The sequence below is a fragment of the Cuculus canorus genome, chromosome 1 (genome assembly GCF_017976375.1).
Source record: "Cuculus canorus isolate bCucCan1 chromosome 1, bCucCan1.pri, whole genome shotgun sequence".
Lineage (NCBI taxonomy): Eukaryota > Metazoa > Chordata > Aves > Cuculiformes > Cuculidae > Cuculus > Cuculus canorus.
The window spans coordinates 114,352,577-114,372,075 of NC_071401.1; the positions used below are offsets into that span (position 1 = coordinate 114,352,577).

The 19,499-nt window shown below is 38.4% G+C and overlaps 1 protein-coding gene across 7 annotated transcripts in view; it reads right to left on the reverse strand.

Moving 5' to 3' along the window:
* Window positions 1-19,499, reverse strand: part of NECTIN3 (nectin cell adhesion molecule 3) — a 137,542-nt gene that overhangs the window by 108,090 nt on the left and 9,953 nt on the right. For all 7 annotated transcript variants that reach the window (XR_008448867.1, XR_008448864.1, XR_008448865.1 and 4 more), the window contains exon 2: window positions 1,658-1,996. Coding sequence is in view for 4 of the 7 variants with exons in the window: in XM_054060682.1 (XP_053916657.1) it covers window positions 1,658-1,996 (339 nt within the window). In the remaining 3 variants the exon portion in view is untranslated. The remainder of the gene's footprint in view (window positions 1-1,657; window positions 1,997-19,499) is intronic.

Below are 19,499 nucleotides of genomic sequence, written 5' to 3' on the forward strand. Positions count from 1 at the left end.
AGAAGGACAAAAAAATGCTTTGCTGAAGCCACAGAACAATGCAGGGTTGGCTACCCAGCTGTACATGTAAGCCAAGCCTCTGCTAACTAGGACAAAAAGCCATCATTGCAAGTAGTTGGGTTTCGCAATGCAGAGGTTGATACCAAGTCACTGAGGTCTACAACCATCAGCAACCATCTACATAATGATGAAAAAAAACTCATCAGGACCACCGTATAACTGACAAATAGTTGTTGATCTATTCCAATCACAATTTTTGATAATACATATCTTACCAAGCAAGTTGTGGTCCTACTTTTTCAAATGTAGAATAACAAACACATAGACCATACATTTGCTTTTGAAGTTCCTCCTCATGCTCTCCATAAACACATAAATTTGACAGGCAAAATGGACAAAACTCCATATCTGGTCTGAAAAAGATATCTTGGAAATAGGGACTGACTAGAAGAGATAAGGGAAAGCAATAAAAATGTCCCACTCTATCTTGGTGAAGCACAACAGCTGAAACCTAAAACAAAAAAAACCCCAAACTCTAAACAAAAACAGATTTCTACAACAGCACCTTGTAGTACAGAGAAAGAGTGGAAAATGGCCATATACATGCTTTGTATATCATGTACAACTTCAAGCCACTTGTTTCAAATTGGATTAAGCCACTTGTTTTGATCCATTTATTTTGCTCCACCTTGTGGTGAAAAACAGTTTACATCCAGTGGTGCAGGCATCTGATTAATCCCACATTATACTACTACTGTGGAAATCCAAGGTCAAAGACCAAGATCCTAAAAAGGACATTTGTTTACAAAAGCAGACTCATCAAGGCTCATCTCAGCTGCAGAAGATATTACTTGACTACTTGCAGGGGATAAAGGTAACTCACTATTTTAAGAAGGCATAATGCTGTAAGGAGAAGATAAGTCAATACTTTTTCCAATTTTCAAGACAATAATTTTAACTCATACTGCCCTACCACTTCAAGTCTACCTGTGCTTCAGTACTAGTCCTTTATAACAGCAATACTGAACACTCAACAAGATAGACAAAAATAGTTTGTGGAAAACTGAGTTTATAGAGTTTTATATAAGCTTCACAGTATAATTATCTACAATCACCTAAGGGTTTAAATTGCCTTTCTTCCCACAACTCCCCGTACAGCCTAGGCAGTTTTGTTTTCAACTTGTGAACAGTGCACAGAACAGTTCACATCACCAGCCCCAAGCAGCTACATTAACTTACCATACTAACAACAAATTTATGAGGGAATTTAGGCAAGGTGGCAGCTAAAGCTATGTTTGGCAGCTTCTCAGTGTGCATATACACTCATACACAGAGAGGTGCCTAGTATCACCATTGCCAGGTCTAAAGTCCTAAAACGCTGTCCAAATATTTAGATTAGCCCAGTATCTAAATCAGATCTGCTTATTTGTTTTTGATACCTGGACAATCAAAGAGCAAGTTCTAAAGAAGCAAGAACCACAATGAGTCTCCTCAACGACATTAGCAAGACCACCAATATTAAACACTGGCAAACAATTTTTGGTATCATCCTTGGGTTAAAAGGTAAAATATAACATACTAATGAAGTCTGCAGAATTTCACTAACAAGTCTGACATGTTATAAATTCAGTCTCCTTTCAGAAAGAACTTGACTTACCTAGTACTGTTACAGTTGTTGATGACTGTGTATTTCCAAGTGGGAATGTAACTGCCTTGCAAATATATTCTCCTGCATCAGAAAAGCTTACATTTTTTAAGATGATTGTTGCATCAGTAAGTGAGTAGTTTTTAAATGACACTCTTTCTTGGTATTCTCCTTGAACGGATATTCCATATTCAGGATGATGAACAGCAATAGTCTTCGAATTTTTACCATGTACCTTCTCCCAAGAAACTTGTGTAATTGTTTCATTTACATCAATTATGCATTTCAGTGCAACCTTCTTCCCCCAAACTGCTGTCACATGTGGATCAACAACTGGTCCAGCTAAGGCACCTAAAAACAAAGCAATGATTAGCTGGTACACAAGAAGGTTGTGCCTCTAAGTCTTTGCATTAAGCCCTCTTCAGTAATTAGCTTGCCTTTTTCAAAGAGAATTCCTATTGTCTTCTGAATAACCATGTTCTGGCCTGCTCATAGAAGTGCAGAAACATTACAAATGCATGTTTTAACCAGAAACAAAGCTAGCTGCTGATCAATGATTTTTCACAGAATACTAATACACAACTTTCTATAAAATGACCTGGTAATTATACAACTGGTGTATCAATCTTCTGGGAACTTAAATATGAGTTGTGTATATTCAGATTTACTGGAAAAAAACCAACCAATAATCAGATATGGTATTTCAGCAGTCCAATTACTGATCCAGATCATCAGGTAAAAAAAGCAAGCCGAATTACTGCACTTATTTGTATTTTCAAATGATAAGACTTCTTATAAAGATAACTTAAGGAGAAAGGCATAAGTGAAACTTCTATCACTTACTATGCCAGCAACTACTCCGAAAGCAAAGCAACAATTAAAAAAAAAAAAAAACAAAACGCCGTAATACCCCAGAAAAACCTCCACACCTCAGAAACTACTGCATATTAACAGCGTCAGTCAATCTAAGAATTTAATTTCAGCTTTAGTATCCTTGTTTCCAATACAGATGTGTACCATCATACATATGCAATCTTTCTGCCATGCTGTAGTGTGGTGCCTCCACATTAGACTTTCCCTCTGCATTAATAAAGTAAATATGCAAGAGTAGGTATAGTCAGTGTCTGCTTAAGATGTATTTCCATTTAACATCTAAAACAGTTTTCACCACAGCAACTGCATTCTGAGCCCAGTATTTTACACCACCTCTTCAAGAAATGAAATCCATCAAGACAAAGCAGTTCATTAAACCACAAGTTCACAATTTCTTTTGCCTGCTCCAGGAACTTCAATTATTGATTCACTTGGAGTATACAGGATGAAAAAGAATCAAAGTCTTAGTCCACACTACTTCTCTCTACTGCCATTCCATCAGAGCCATTTCAATCACTCTGATTCTCTTCACTTATCAGATGAGTACTCAAGCTGTTAGTAAGAAAGTTCACCCATGGATCAAGATTCATGACTAAATTTTAGGAGGGCCATTTTCACAAATAAGTCATTCAAGTGGTGGCATTAACTGCCCTTTCAATCAACAAGGTTCAACAAAAGAAAAAACGTGTTCAGGAAAAAATTCTCAATATGCCTTTATGTACAAGTCCATAGGTGAAAGCTTTCCACTTCCCATCAATTGATTTCTCAGTATTCAAACCATAACTAAGTCAATGAAGTCATCTAAACAAGTGTTTTAAAGATTCAGCTATGATTTCTTCAGTATAAAACTAGTGACTAGTGCCAATATGTACAAAAACAAAGTTGCATAAATTAAGCTAAGCCAGAACTTTACACCTATACTGTTGATATGCCAGTCACTAAGAAGGGCTGGTAAGGCAGAATAATAGCCAGAAAACTCAAAAACCTGAATAACTGAGTTTCATGTAGAGAATATGTTCCATAATTAATTCATGACTAATGAAAGAACATCTTGTCTAGTCTTCTCATGCCTCAGACCAATACGTATTGTTGAGACGGACATTGAAAAGAATGTAACTATTCGAAGACTAACCAAAATGTCAGGAATTCTGCCCAGACTTTGTCTCTAACTTGCCATTGCTACATTCAAGCATATGGTAGTGTTCCCTAAAAAAACATTAAACCATTGCTTTCTACTTTACATCCAAATAAAGTTAATTTCTGCAATATATTACTTCAGAATGTAATACAGAGTATACCTACCCGTTTTGTAATATCACTTAAGAAAACCACATTTTTGTTCAGAAATGAGGAATTTGCAGTATTTCAATCCACTGAATCTAAACCTGTACTGAGTCTTAACTTAATGATCAGCTGTATGTAACTCCAAATAAAATTGGTACAGAAAAGCCCTCTAAGTCAACTTACACAAAAGCTGTTCAGACTCCCAGTACTATAAACTGATTTGGAAAGTCATCCTACAGAACCTGGTTTATTTCCTGGGGTTTTTTAGGGTGTTTTTTTTGCTTTTTTTGACAATTTTACTTCCAATAATCAGAGCCTTTAGCTACCTGAAGATGACCAGAGTACATTTAGGAAGTCAGTATTCAGTTAACAGCTCTCTCTTTTTTGAATATCTGAAAATAAAACATTTTTTCCCCACAAAGAATACTTCTGATTATTTCTGCCAAGAGAAAAAAAACGCCCTCTCACATGACTTGCACTATCTTCACAAGTCAAACTTGTTGTCACTTTCAAGACTTAAAAGATTGAACTGATGAGGCCTCATTTGTATACAGACACCTACTTACAGCTACAGAACACTAATCAGTTCCATCTGATGGTTCATACACCTTCTTGAGTAAAGGAAGTAGAGCTAATAGATCATTACACTGAATTTTACATGCTTATAGAATCATAAAATGGTTTAGCACATGTTCAGACACCAAAAAAAATCAATTCATATATGCCTACTCTTTAATTGAACTTACATATAGTCTATATAGGAGTAGACATACTCCAAAGTGTTCCAAGTTTTGAAAATAGTTTAAAGCTCAAGTGAAAACCATCACATCTTTAATTTGCATTAACATGCCTGTTATAAATCTTCAGCCAGTTATTACTTAACTTATTTTGATTGATTAGCAATCAAGCTAACAGTCAAAACTAGCAAGTTAATTACTATGCCTATATTAAGGGCTCTCCAAGATTCACAACTCTAAGATAGGTATTTCCTTTGACACAGATACTTCCACTCAAGAGTTGGAATTTTGTTTAAAGACTGTATACTACTTGAACAATGAGTAACAGCTGTGCCTCTACGTCAAAATAAAGCTTTAGAAGCCTACAATGCACAAGATTCGGAAGAACGAATTCATCCTCTTAAGTGATCCAAGGTAGTAGCGTATAGGACATATTTAGTGTTTTAATAAAACCTAGCTCCTCTCCTCTTGCAATCTAATAATGAAATCTGATCTTCTTTCTTTGCATTTTCAAAATAACAGAGACCTTGCTTATCACCATTCTCAACACCCCTTAAGGAAACAACTGGTATTCACTTACTAATGAAGACCTTATTTTGTAACTTCAAAGCACAAACAGCATCATGTAGTTATCCCACAATTTTTTTTAGATTTGACATAGCTTTTGTGGATCTTTTTTCCCTTGTCATTTTGTTCTCTTGGCAGACAGAAAGATAGCTTATGTCTTCCCTCTTATTTCCTCAATCACGTGTGCTCTGACAGGTCATATATGCCAGCACGACTGCCAAACATGGAATGAGATTCTCACATAAACCGCTTAATTGAAGACACTGTCAGATAACTTTTACTGGCAGATTACAATAATTAATTGACTATCATATTGTGATATGGCACCCAATCTCATTCATTTCAAAGCTTTGTACCTAATCGTATCATTTGGTCTATATAAACATTTTAGAAGTACTTGTCTGTACCAGTCAGACAGACTTCCTCCTTGAATGAAACAGTTCATACTACTGATCAGATCGCAGTTACCTCGTTTTGATCATCAAGAGATTACGAGTGCAGTTTCATATGCAGCCTGGTATTGCCACACCCAGTACCTCTCGATGCTTCAATTTTAGCTAAGTCCTTATACACTGATTTTTCTGATCACACAATGGTTCAATCCATGCCAGTAATACTCCACATCCAAGACTATCAGAAAGCTACCTTGTTCTAAAGCTAAAAAGTTAAGCAAGTAGATACTCCTTCTAGTTGATCTACAGGAAACACCTATTTGTCATTCTAATTCCTAACATGCTAATAAGACTCTTAATCTATTGCATAAATAACACTTAGTGGCATGCAGACACTGACAGTTCACACCTCAGCTTCTCAAACTGCAACAGTTCCTCTCCATCTCCAATTTTAACAACTAAGAGGACTTTTTAAAAGTAGTCATGTAGTATTCATGGCTCCACACTTACTACTACCATTAAATTGCCCTAACTTAAAGTCTTAAGATAAAATTAATAGATTGTACAGTTTTGAAATCTCATTTTAGAGTGCAAGAAGACAAGGCAGAAGCTTCTTGTTCTAGTAATTTTGGCAAAACACCTTCCAGAGGAACCCAGGTTCAGCCCTTTGGGGTCTAACACCTCCCTGCTTGCTCCCCAAAATGAACTGCAGGATCTCTTCATTTTCCCCACCCATCAGATCAGATTTCAAGGCCCAGTACTGCAAATCTCAGTCCAAATTGTAAAAGCTACCATTTTATTTCAGATAAACACTACTTTCATCATCTTTTTCAAATGAAGGTTTTATCAAGTTTAAATTGTGTACACTAGCTCTTCAGTTTCAGATCATTTCAAGAACCTTATTCAAAACAGCAAGGGACTTACTATTCTCCCTTGACTCGTCAAAAAGCAGTTTGAAGAGTAAACAAACTTCATTTCTAGCATTAAAACTCACAGAACTAGCAACTAGCACATATTAACCACAATAACAGAAGTCGCTCACTAGCAATTCTTAATCAAGCTTCTCACTAACTTAAAGATAGAGGAAATAGAGGGTCTTGAAAATACAATGCACTTCTTAATACAAGTACTCACACTACAATATAAGTAGCCTTCACACCTTCACCTTTGTTTTTTGTTGTAATAAACAACAGATTTAGAGATTTTCTATACGGAACAGCTATTTACAAGCCTCATTACAGAAGCAATCTATTTTGTTACCTGCTACAGAACCACCACCTGCTTAACAGGAGGACAGAGACCACACAGACACTTTCTAGTCACTTATTTTGCACAAGCTGTCAAATGTTTCTACAGGACAATAAAACCAAACTGAAAAGCAGTGCAAAACCTGAAGACTTTTCCTGAAATCAGCAAGTTAATCTGATCATGGGTGTATCTGGCCATAGCACACAAATGCAAGGAACTAAGAAGATTCTAAGTGAGAGCAGAGGAGAACAAGAACATCCCATTTTGGTGACAACAAATTGCTTTGGCAGCAGAACTTCCCACAAACTACTCTAAAGATTAGGCTAAGCATTACTGTTAGGTCAGCTGAATTTTAGCCAACATTGGAAAGCTTAGGCTCATTCTTCCAGTCCTCCCTCTCCTGAACCAGGATTCATCAAGTGCCTAAAAGAGACAAACCTACAAAAACTCACTTGTTTTCTTCCTGATATAGTCTTCTGAATTGGCTCATTTGCTGCCCAGTACCACGAGCAGCAATCTACCAGAAGCAACAAGAGCAAAGCTGCACAGCTTAGTGTCATTTAAAGATTAGTTTAGCTAAAGCATCCAATCATTTAAGGACACTGCATAAAACAAGCCTGAAACCTCAACTTGAGGCCTTATAAAAATGTATGCTTAAATTACTGCAAAGAAGTGACTGTGTGTCTTTTAAGTACCAGAGCATGATCAAATTACTGTGTCAAAAAAAAAGATCAGAAGCAAGGAATAGAAGAGATTCAAGATTAAGCAGTACAAAATGCTTCAACATTAGCTTCCAATTAGAATTGTTAAGCAAGTACTTGGGACAACACTACAGTTACATCAAAGAGATAGTGTTTTCTCACCTGAAGATCTGCTTTATCAAAATCCTCACTTAAAGTGGAGTGCTAGTTTGTCAATGAAGCTTTTGAGGGAAGTGGGCTGGGAGCAGAAACAGGGCATGACATTGGCTTTTATAACCATTGCATTTACTAGACTCAGCTCAAGTTTCTTTTTTTTTTTTTTTTTTTTTTTTACACAGCACTTGCTTTTTTCTTCAAGAAAAAAAAAAAAAGCAAACCAGAGGTATAGAATTGCCTTCTCGAAAGAGCAATTCTTTAAACTTTGTTCAGTGGTTGTCTCAACAGTGAAACAGCCATACAAAAGCCTACCAGAAGGTAAAACACGTTGGTTAAGTGAGGCATAGCAATTGATAGGCTAAAGTAGACTACTGAAATCCTCTTTGCCTTTCTCTTCATTTGCTGGCTATCTCAGCCTGCTTTTTCATTTTGCTAATGCTCATGGGACTCAATCTTTTAGGTCACCCTTACCTGATAACAAAAGTAAACTAGGAACATTATGACAACAAATGTTTTATAAACGACATATTCCTAGATATCTCCCATTGCACTGACATACCACCACTGCAGCTCAAGCACACACCCTCGGAAAACTATTACCTTCTGAATGCTAGCTTTCTATACCTACAAATGCACCAAAACTAGGTTCCAGTCTTAACTTCATTAACAAACAGGCAGCTCTCCTTCAGGTGAGCCTGTAAGCTTATAAAAGAAACTATATTAGGGGGAGCATGATTTCTAGCTGAGAATTGTAAATAAAAAAAAAGTTGCACCGAAGTAAAATTTTCAATCAACCTAGAAACTGAAGACACTGGCCACAAGAACTGGTTGAGTTTTAGAATGGATGAAAAGCTCAGTCTCTTAATTTCAGTACTATCTCCATTAAAAGTTAACTGTTGCTGAAGCAGAGGTTTTAATCAAAACATCAAGCTCAAGGCAGGCAAGATCTTACTTAAGTTTTATCATAGGACGTTCTGTAGAGTTCTAAAGTACTTTGAACCTCCACCTGCTGTTCACAGGAGTAGAGCTGACAACATGCCATACATTCGTACCAAGAGGCTTACGTTACTCAATTCCATTCCCCACAGCTGACGGAAGGGACAGTCAATTATCATCCTTTAGTTGTTATATAGACATACCAAGAATACTGATATTCATGGTGAGGGCTACAGCTACCATTGACAAGACAGCATCAGGAGAGCCTAGACAGAGGAGATTCATACTGGTTGTTGTAAGGCCAGATAACACATTACCAGACAAAATACCTAATACAAATAAGTATAGATGAAGTACACAAACCTGTGTGACAATAAACGCTTATCAGCAAGATTGATGTCTTCATCAAAAATAAAAGCAAGGAAACAGATTACAAGGAGGTAATTTACTCTAGTGCAACACAAAAAAAAAAAGGAGTTAACTCAAATTTATGAGTACAGTCATGAGTTAGAACTTTAAAAAAGCTCTGCATCTCTGCACTTGAAGCTAGCTGTGGTTGTGACTCACTATTCTTACTTCATAACACCATTTTGTTCACATGTTAACTGGTGATTCTGTTGTAAAACTACCTCCACATGTGGCAGAGACAGTGCCCCTGCACAGTCTCCTTCTCTACCATGATGCACAGACCTTTAGTATCAAGCAGCAGGAAACTAAATACAACCTAAACCACTAGAAGAAAGTTCAAAAAAGCTCAAGATTCAAACTGACTTGTGACACTTTGAAATCCAACGTTATAAAATTTTAAATTTAACTACACAAAAATGTTTATGAAGTCCCATGAACTTCAAAATTTCAACTGAAATTTCAACTTACATCATATTAGCATCGGTGTTTTACATGCTCTTATGTTACAATCTTCTATGTGTGTGAACACATAGCAAATTAAGGCAGTTGTGTTTATCCTGATACTGAGTATTCAGATGTTTATGAGACATGTTGAATTAATAAGTGAGGCAAGCTATGAGGCAGCTGGAAGTTCTTCCGCAATGAACATTCCAAACTCTGTTTAACCAGGCAAACATCCCAATCCCACCCTCTTTAAAAGGAAACAAACAAGAAGGCTAGTTGCTCTTTTTCCAACAAAGGGGTCAGACTCAAAAGCAGGACTGGAGGAGAATATCTTATCACTAGTCCCACTCTCTCAAAAAACAGTAGTAAGAGTAAACAAGTAGTTCAAAAGTTACCCAGAGAAATATACACCACTTCCTCTACCTAAACAACACAAAATGCTTCACATTCCCATTTAAATAAATTTTCATCCCGAAGTCCCAGAGCAGGAGGTGTAAGTACACAAAAAGAAAAAGCAAAAGGGGTCCAAAGAAAGCAGTTATTCATGTAACTCAAACCTTTAAATGGAAAGTGTATTAAAAAGCCCAGATGATCTTAAAAATCTTTTGAAACACAGAAGATGAGCCAATAGTTCTGAAAAATCAACCTGGATAAAAAGGCTGAAGTCTTATGTGGCATCCAGTTTAAACACATAACCAAAACACATAACAGAAATAGCGGGAGGTCAAAAGGGGCATTGCACTTACACTCTGTCTTGGAGGGGTTGCCAACTAACTGCATTAGATAGAGAAAGGCAAGTAAATTATACATCACAAATCTTCCCCAGTCTGCCTAAAAAAAGCTTCAAGTTCTAATGGGTCCAAATTACAACAGTAGTCAGAGGAACTAGTATAAAGGAACAGACAAAATGTTAAATAACTGGTTACAGAGCAACAATTGTTTTGAAAATTACAGCAAGCCTAAGTATATGGTGATCACATTTCAAGAATTCACAAGTGCCACTCTAGAATATGCTACTATAGAAATACACTGCTCTACCGAACATTCGTGAGGGGCTGTCTACAGTTGTTCAGCTTGAGCATCATACTTCAGCAGGTATTAGCCACCTAGAGAGTTGGAGAGCAAACAAGTGTGCTCATGGCCTAGAAAGCAGGACCTACAAGCAAAGACTGGAAGGACTTCATGGTTCTCAAAGAGGGCAACCCAATGACAGTCCTAAAGTACACAAACTGCAAAAAGAGAACACCTACACTGCTGCATATGTCTGTGGAGGTAAGGAAAGAGATAAACTGAAGAAACAAAACCGCCCCACTACAGAACCAAGCAACAAAACTCACTGAAACTAAGAAAACCTTTAACACTACTCTAATTAACACCTTGGCCAAAATGATAAGCCTCCACAACCTTTAGAAAAGTCTGATGCTTAGTCATACAAAAAACCCTCCAAACACATGAACTAACCTAAGCTAATACTGCACTAGGGTAGAGACATGATCTGTCATTCAAGGATTTTGCCAGTCTAATTACTATGATATTTTTAACAAACATTTTTAGAGAAGTAATAATTTTGCCTTCTTTCAAATTCTTGTTAGCCAATATGATATACACACTGATGGAGTCAGTTACAAACTCTTCTTTTAGGAACTTATTTGCAACAATCTATTTCATACACTTACACCTCCTGCTCTTTCATGAGGAATTGCTTTACCTAGACCTCATTACCCTTGGGAAGATTTCAGCCTACACAGATTTTAGAAGTACTCTCATTCTTGGTCCTCTTACTAGCAACCTGCTGAATTACACTTTCTCCATCTGTCTTTCAAGACTATCCTCACTTGCTTTACAAATCAAGGAACTAAAACAGTTATATACATGAAGAAATTAACAAAACGAGAAAGAAGAAATTAACTCAGAAAACAACTAGGATAGCAAGCTCTTTTAATTTTTAATGTCAGTGGCACTTCAAAAAAATAATTATGAACCCAAAAGTTGTGTTCAAGAGCACTAGCGCTTTCAGCTAGCACATATTCACTTAAGACAGAGAACTTTCATCTACTTTTTTCATCCTCAGGCTTTAACTTGAATGTTATATTTAAGCTGCTCAATTAGGTAGCTGTTATCTCACGTTTTCCCATTTGCTTCTATGTGCATTCTTTCCAGAAACTCTTCAGTAAAGGTTTTCCTCTTCATCAGAGGGACAGCCAGCAAACAGCAGATTATCAGTCTTCTCTATTATCTATTTCTTGTATCCACAAGACGATATTTAACTTTTGTCATCCATTTTCTAAAAGCTTTTAACTCTTCAAAGTTCTATATGCTAATCCAAACAAAATCTCTATTGGCAACAGTTTGCCCTCAACTGAGTCATGATGACATACCCAAACCACTCCTTAGAGACTTCAGTTTTCTCATTCTCAGCCAGAAGTAAGACTTGGTGAAACAACAGCCAGCCTTCAGTTTTGAGCAAAGTAATTCATTCCAAGTATGTTCATTAATAATTTATGTTATAACCTGATAACACAGACATAATGATAGACATAAGTTTAGTGTTGCTTGATTAAAATTTGTTTTAAAAGCTCTATTTCTCCATTTACTTGCAGGGCTGTGAATTTGAGGTGACGAAAGAAATTCCACTCAGGAGATATACAGCAACACAATCACTTAGCTCTAGTCAGCTAATGCTTCCCCTTTTCCACCTTCCATAAATCAAGTACACAAAACTTAATTTGGCTTTAAGTCAGCCACAGCACTACTACCAAGTGCCTTCCATGGTACAAAGAGACAGTTACACACATTGCACAAAATCTACCACTTCCTGGACATCAATTAATTCTTAAAATTTCCCAGTTTCAGTATTCTCTTCAGAGCCAAGTCTACGAGTTCCGGAAGTGTACTCTGTGATAGTTAATCTCTATACACAGCGATGCCGCTCATGATTTCAAAGGTCCCACCATACTCCTCCCTCTCTTCTTCCAAGAAACTCCCTCTACCTAATTGAGGAGTTTTATCTGACTTCAGTAAACCCTCTTTCATACCTTTGATCCTTGCTGCCCTCTTCTCAATCTACTTCTACCTTAAGGCATTTCTTAGTTTTTTGGTTTTTTTTGTTTGCTTTTAAAATCAAGGGACCAAAACTGAACAGAGTATTTAAGGAACACACAAGCAAACTATTTACATGTTAGCACAGTATGTTCTGTTTTGCTCTCTTACCCTAATGCTTGATTTGCCCACCATACCATTTTAAAGATGCTAACACAGGAAATAATTAATGGAACTAATCATCACATACCCAAGGACTTGCTTCCACGTATGTAGTCAGTCAGCTCAGAGGCGATCATGCATATATATAGTTTAGTCATCCTCTCCACAAAGGGGGCCTCACATGTCTCACTGAACATTTATTTCCACTTCAGCTTGTTTCGTTATTTTTGTCCTTGCTGTTTGCCGTCTTACATTATAAGGTAGAAAACCAGTATTCTGCTCCACAACAATAGATACAGACACTGCAATATTCATTACAAGGGTGATTGCAATGTGTATCTTGCTAGATTAACAAGAAAGCTCATGTCTATCCCAAAGTATAAGTTATAAACAGCAAGACATTCTTCACTTAATCATTCTGACTTAATCTGTCAGGCATTCAGAATGCTTAGGTCCCAGAAATCACATTTATGAGTATCAGCTCATAAACCAAATGCATCCACAGAAAGCCTGTGATGTGTCCAAAGTGTTCAACAAGCCACCTCCACACAGGTATAAACTATATTTATCAATTCCAACCAAGACACCTACCTATTACCACAAACAAAAGTGAACTCCTAGTTACAGCTTTCTTCATAATGCATTTCTCATTGGCAAAGGCAAACATGCTCCAATATTGATTTAGACAACAATGATTTCAGGTAGGCAAGACACCTCTAAAGGCCACCTAGGCCTGCTCAAAGTAGGTCCAGCTATATCATACTGCATGGAGCTTCATCCAATCAAGTTCTGAATACTGCCACAGAATGAGATTGGTTCCTCAAAAACTTTGGAGATCTTCTCCAGTGTCTGATCTACCTCACAGAGGAGTATTTTTTCCTTTAAGTTGACTTTGAATTTCCCACACTCTGGCCTGTTCCTATTCCCTTTGTGCCGAACCTCCCAAGGAAGTGTCCCTCTACCTACTTGCCAGGCTCCCATCAGGTAGTGATAAAGGCTCCTTCCCCTCAGCCTTCTCTCATCCAGGTTGATCTTGCAGCCTTTTCTCTCACACCCTGCGCTGCAGTCCTCAGGCATCACAGTGGACCACCACTGGGCTCACTCTAGTAATTCAATGTCTTTCTGGCACTGTGGAGCTCCAAACTGGACAGTGTTCCAATGCTAAACAGACGTCAAGGATCCCTTTCCTCAACTTGCTGTGATGCTTAACACATCCCAGGATGATGTCACCTTTTTTTTGCTGCAATGGCAAACTGCTTGGTACAGGCTCAATCTGTTGTACACCAGAACCCCGTATCTGTGCCTGCCAAACTGCTTTCCAGCCCACTGGACCACAATCCTCACTACTCCATAGGATTACTCCAGTCCATATGCGCAACTTGATGCTTGCCACTGTTGAACTCCACGATGTTCCAGCCAGCCTGTTTCTCCAGCATGCCGAGTTCTCTCCAAGGAGCACACCTGCTTCCCAGTTTATCAACTGTACCCATTTGGTATAATGCACAAGGTTACTGAGTGCGCTCTATTCTGCCTTCAAAGACAAGAAACTATATTTGCCTCAGTATCAATCGACAATTAGCCATCAGCTGGCCTCTGTAAAACTGAATCCCACTCTTCAAGCTATTCCCAAATACCTACTTTTGCCCTTCAGGTGCCTGGAGAAACTGCAGAGGATGATTTGCTCTATTATCTAAGGACTGAGGCGAACTTGACCAGGCTGTTTCCTGGATCCTCCTTTCTTGAAGATGGGCTTGATATCTGTCTTCTTCCACTCATCAGGAACCTCCTCCCGTCATGATGGCTTTTCAAAGGTGGCAGAACATGGCATCAGCCAACACTGTATTATCAGAAGCATCATTTTTGGTCCATGGTCTTGAATATGTCCAATGGCTTAAGTACTCTCAACTGCATCTTTCTCTTCTGCAGGTTATGCTACATTGCAGATTCTGCTAGTAGACTCAAGGATCTAGGAACCACAGAGCAGACCTTACCAGCAAAAGTCAAAGCAAACACAGGATACTGTATGCCTCATCTTCTTTCGTACCCTTCTTCACTAGGTCCCCTTCCCACTGAGCAATGGACACATAATTTCTTTAGTAGTTCTTTTGCTGACATTGTGGCACATCAGCAGCCTTCCCTGCCATACTTAACCTCCTTTACCTGTTCCAGCTGCAAAGCTTGAGCTTTCCCAGTTCTTCATCCACACTCTCAGATACTCTCTCCATGTTCCTCCTGCTTCAATCTTCCACGAGCTTCCTATCTATATTTAATGCTTCATGACCAATTCCCCATTCTTCCATGCTGACCTTCCACCAGAACCGTTCTACTTTCCACACATTGCAGGGGACATGTACTGCAGTTTAAGAGGTTTCTCTTCAAGATCATTCAGTTTTCCTCAGCTCATTTGCCCACCAGAACAGTTCCCCCATGAAAACATTACTAGCATATCCCTGAATAACATGACATTTTTCTTCCATGGTCTGAGATTGATTGTATTATTCAGTCGTGACCACTTCTCTCAGTATTTCGAACTCCAATCTCAGCTACTTCATCCAACAGTGCCGTTGATTGTTACATCTTCAACCAGTTTTACCTTGTTAATGCATAAGAGATCAACTAGAGAATCCCTAGTCAGCCCATGACCACCTGCATCAACAAATTGTCTTGAACATACCCCAGATATCTCTCTTGAATGTTCTTTCAGCTGATGCTAGGGCAGCTGAAATCTGCTACAAACACCACAGCCTGCAAACTTGAGGCTTCTTCCAGGAGCCTAAAGGCTTCACCTACTTTTTTTTCCTCATCAGGCAGGCAGTAGCTGAAGCTTAATGGTGTCACTTGTTTTGGTTTGTCCCCTTAACACTACCCATAAGCTTTTAACAGGCTTATCACCTGCGCAGTGGAGAGCACTACCTTTCTCACTTTCCCAGTCTGCCTACCCTGAAAGCCATGAATCCAGTAAACTCCACTACTCCAGTCATACAGGCTATTGCACCACACTGCCAGACTCCCGTTGAGGTGATAAGCCTGTAGTTGTGCACAGTTCTCATTTGTGCTGCCTTTACAATGGGAGGGGAAAAAAGCCTCTCGCACCATGTCCCGCTTGGACATTTCTTTATTGTTCCTCACATCATCTCTTCAGGAAAGAGAACAATACGACAGCATCCCAACATATCTAGTTTAAAGTCCTCCTCGCAAGTTAACGCTAGATTGGAAAAGAAACTCATCTTTGCCAGACAGACCCCGACTCTGGCTCAGAAGTTCCTGTTCCTCAAAAGACAGTTCAGTGGTCAGAGAAGTCAAAGGCCTACCTTCAACAGCAACCAAATGCATTCACTCCTATGCCAGTCTTTCTCCCGCACTGGGACAGGCACCCAAGTTGTGAGCTTGCATTCATGTCCTTCACCTTTGCCCTCAAGAGTTCTTTAGTCACTCTTCATAACGTTCACAGTTACCCTTGGCAGAATCATTAGTGACCATATGGATATATGCAGAACATAGCAGTCAAACAAAAGGAAAATACTTACGTCTCTCTATAACATACTGGATCCTCTGGCACTGAAAGGTGGAAAAATTTCAAGACATCATATCAGGTCAGTAGACAGGGTGGCCTCAAACCCTCACTAGAAACTCTCTGATAACCATCACTCTCCCCTTCTTTCCATCAATACTAGTCTCCTGTTTTGTGTGAAGAACCTATGATGCACAGAACTGGATTCAAATATATAATGAATGACCAAGCAATATTGATGCCCTCCATCTGATAAACAAAAGTGCTAAACCTACAATTTCAGTTACTCCTCCAGCAGTACAAATACCAGCTAGAAACCAATAAGCTAATAAGATTTCTTAAATAGAAAAAGTACTGCCATAGTTGACACCTTTCTTAAAGACAGTCAACGTACCGCTATGCTGATAGGCCCAGTAGACACTGCTGAATGTGTGACATACGGAATTAGCAAAACAAAACTGGTCGTGCATGTTACCAAAAGCAATAGCTGACTGAAGCATCTTCATAAGCAAGTATTTCTGCCAGTAGCTCAATTGGAATATTACATAAAGGTCCAGAAATAAAAAAAAAAATGGGTCTCAGTTTCAAGTAGCACATTTCAGTGCCTAACAAAGTTATAACCCTACAATGCAACTAAGGAAATCCTACAAATATCTTCAATTCAAGAACATTGTGTTAAAGTAGTTCGGCTGGGCTGTTAACTGCTGACGTCTTAGTGACCATAAAATAATACCTGCTCCTTCAGGCATTTCCTCGTATTTACACCAGCCAGCAGAAGCAAGCTGCCTGCAATGGTCAGCCAGGACCCACATATTTAACTATAAAATTGCATGGGACACTTGTTGGAATGACAGTCAACTCAGCTGGCTATAAGAAGCAATAAAGCTACAAATCAAGAATTAGCATATCTCTATGTCTATATTTATAGGCACGTGCAGTACTACAGCAGCACTTAATGATCTTGTTATACAGTAACTTATTTTTTCTACACCTATGCGTGGAATGTTGCGCCACACTTCTCAGAATCTACTTCTCCTTACATTAATAACAATAGGTTAAGTTTGCCTTAATCTATCAACTCCAAGAAAGAATTAACCATCTGGATTTCATAATTACTTAACAAAGAGTGATCATGTTTACATTAAGTTTCCCAGAACTAAGCCATATTTTACTTACTCAATAGTAGGGGTAGGAGAGAAAAGGATTTCTGACCTGTTCAGTCAATAATGGCCAGTGAAATCAGAGTGAGGAGTATACAGACTGCTCTTCTTTGTCTTAGGCAAGTAAGTTCATTCAGTATAAACACAAGACAGTTTAACAAATGAATAAAAAAAACCAAACAACCTTTAACAGATACTAGCAGAAGTGCTGGATTGTATGGACAAGCTGAAATGATTGCCATTTAAAGGTCTGTCATACTTAAAAGCAGTGTCCATGAAATTCTTATTAAAGAATAAAGTTTTAGGCACAAGTAACATCTCCTGACTTAGTGCAACTTAAAAAAACGCAAACAAACCGCATAGGGCATTTCAGCCATTTTTTGAGGGGAGGACAACCAACGTAAATAATCTGTTATATTAACATGTTAAACTGTCTTAAATAGGATACCACTTCTACACAGGAAGATGAAAGCAAAAACTTAAGTCAACCAAAAATGGACATTGCTCCAACTTTAAATGGAAAAAAGGTACATGGGACATGCAGAGACTCGTTGGTTGCTGTGTTTGGTGTTATAAGTGCACACAGTCCTTACAGAAAGCTCAAAGATAGGATAGCAAAAAACTCTACACAAGTGAAAAACCTGAATTTCTTAAAATAAGCAACCTGCATTGCGATTTTGGGGATTTGTTTTCGAGGGTTTATTTTTTGTGAAACTAAAGTCAAGAAAAGTCCTGAAATTCTGTTAAGCATACAGCAACAGCTGTAAGCATTCATCACTCCCTGCCCCCACAACTGTTAACTCCTACACTGAAATTAGAAAAGCATTAGTAACTGGTTAGGAACAGACAAATGTGATGTCCTAGACAAAAGAACAAGGCCTTCACTGCCTAGGAAGGCCCCAACTCCTTTAAACAGGCCACTATTCCACTTCTTATATGTTGTGTCTCCTCACGCCACCTACTCTAGGAAGTAATGAGGTCTGTGTGAGGAGAAGGGAGGTTGTACTCTGCACTACATGAAGTAGCAAAGTCTCATAAGTTGAGGAAGGCAATTAAACATTAACTTCACATTTTCAATTACTTGTAAAATTTGAATGTTATCTGCCAGTATTTAACAAGTGCAGTCATATTATAAAAAATAAACTGAATACATTCTGTCAGGAGCAGCAAATCATAATAAAATACAATGCCTAAATCTCAGCTGTCCATGACAAGATCTGATGAGTGACCCGTTACAGTATGGATGCCTGCTGTCCCCTGCAATGCTGACACTGCTGGCTTTTTTTTTAGCTCTTAAGTCCACCCTCTACTGCAAGCTATTCCAGGAAGTTAACCCTTTTTGTCCAGGAACTGCGTCAGGGCAGTAAGTCTAGATAACCGATAGCCAAGCACATTAATACTGTATAATAGCCACACTATCTACCACCAAACTATATTTTCAGTATTTGCTGAGCTGCCACTCAGCTCTATGCTCTAAGTGATGGGGTTTACTTGCTATTTATTGAAGTAAAGAAAGACTTGCCTGCATATCTTCTGTTAAGGGATTCTCTAAAAGTTATTTACCGCAGGAGATCAAATTTTCAAGTAAGCTCTTAGCAGTCAGATTCCTCTATAGGAAAATCATTTCAGACTTTCCTTGGGTATTTCAATCTTAATATAAAAAGACTTCCAACCACTTCTACTTTTCTACGAGGGATAGCTACTATAGTATACTAGTTCCTGCCTACCTACACATAAAAAACAGTTCAGTTAGACTGAAAGGGACTTATGGAGGTTATCCAATCTGATCCCCAACTGAAAGCAAGGCCAACTTTGAAGTTGGATTGGGTTGCTCAGGGTCATACCACAGTCAGATTCTGAACAGTTTCAAGGACAGAGATTCTACAGCCTGTTTCAGCGCTTCATTCTCTGTGTGTAAAAATGTATTGCTAACACATTATTAAACTTCCCCTTGCTGTAAGACATGCTTCTCTTTCCTCTTATACTTTCCCTGCAGTTATCTAAGGAGAGACTGTCTTAATTTTCTCTCTCATCTCCCACTAAACAGGTACAGCCAGCAAATAGGATCCTCTGCTTTAGACTTTCTTTTCTGAAAGCTGAACCAATTTACTTCTCCGCCCCTCTTCCACACATTTTGTGCTGCTGACTTCATATCTTAGTGGCCTTCCACAGACAGCTTAGCATCTGCCTTGTATTTGAGAGCTCAAAACTGGGCACAGTACTTGAGGTGCAGTCT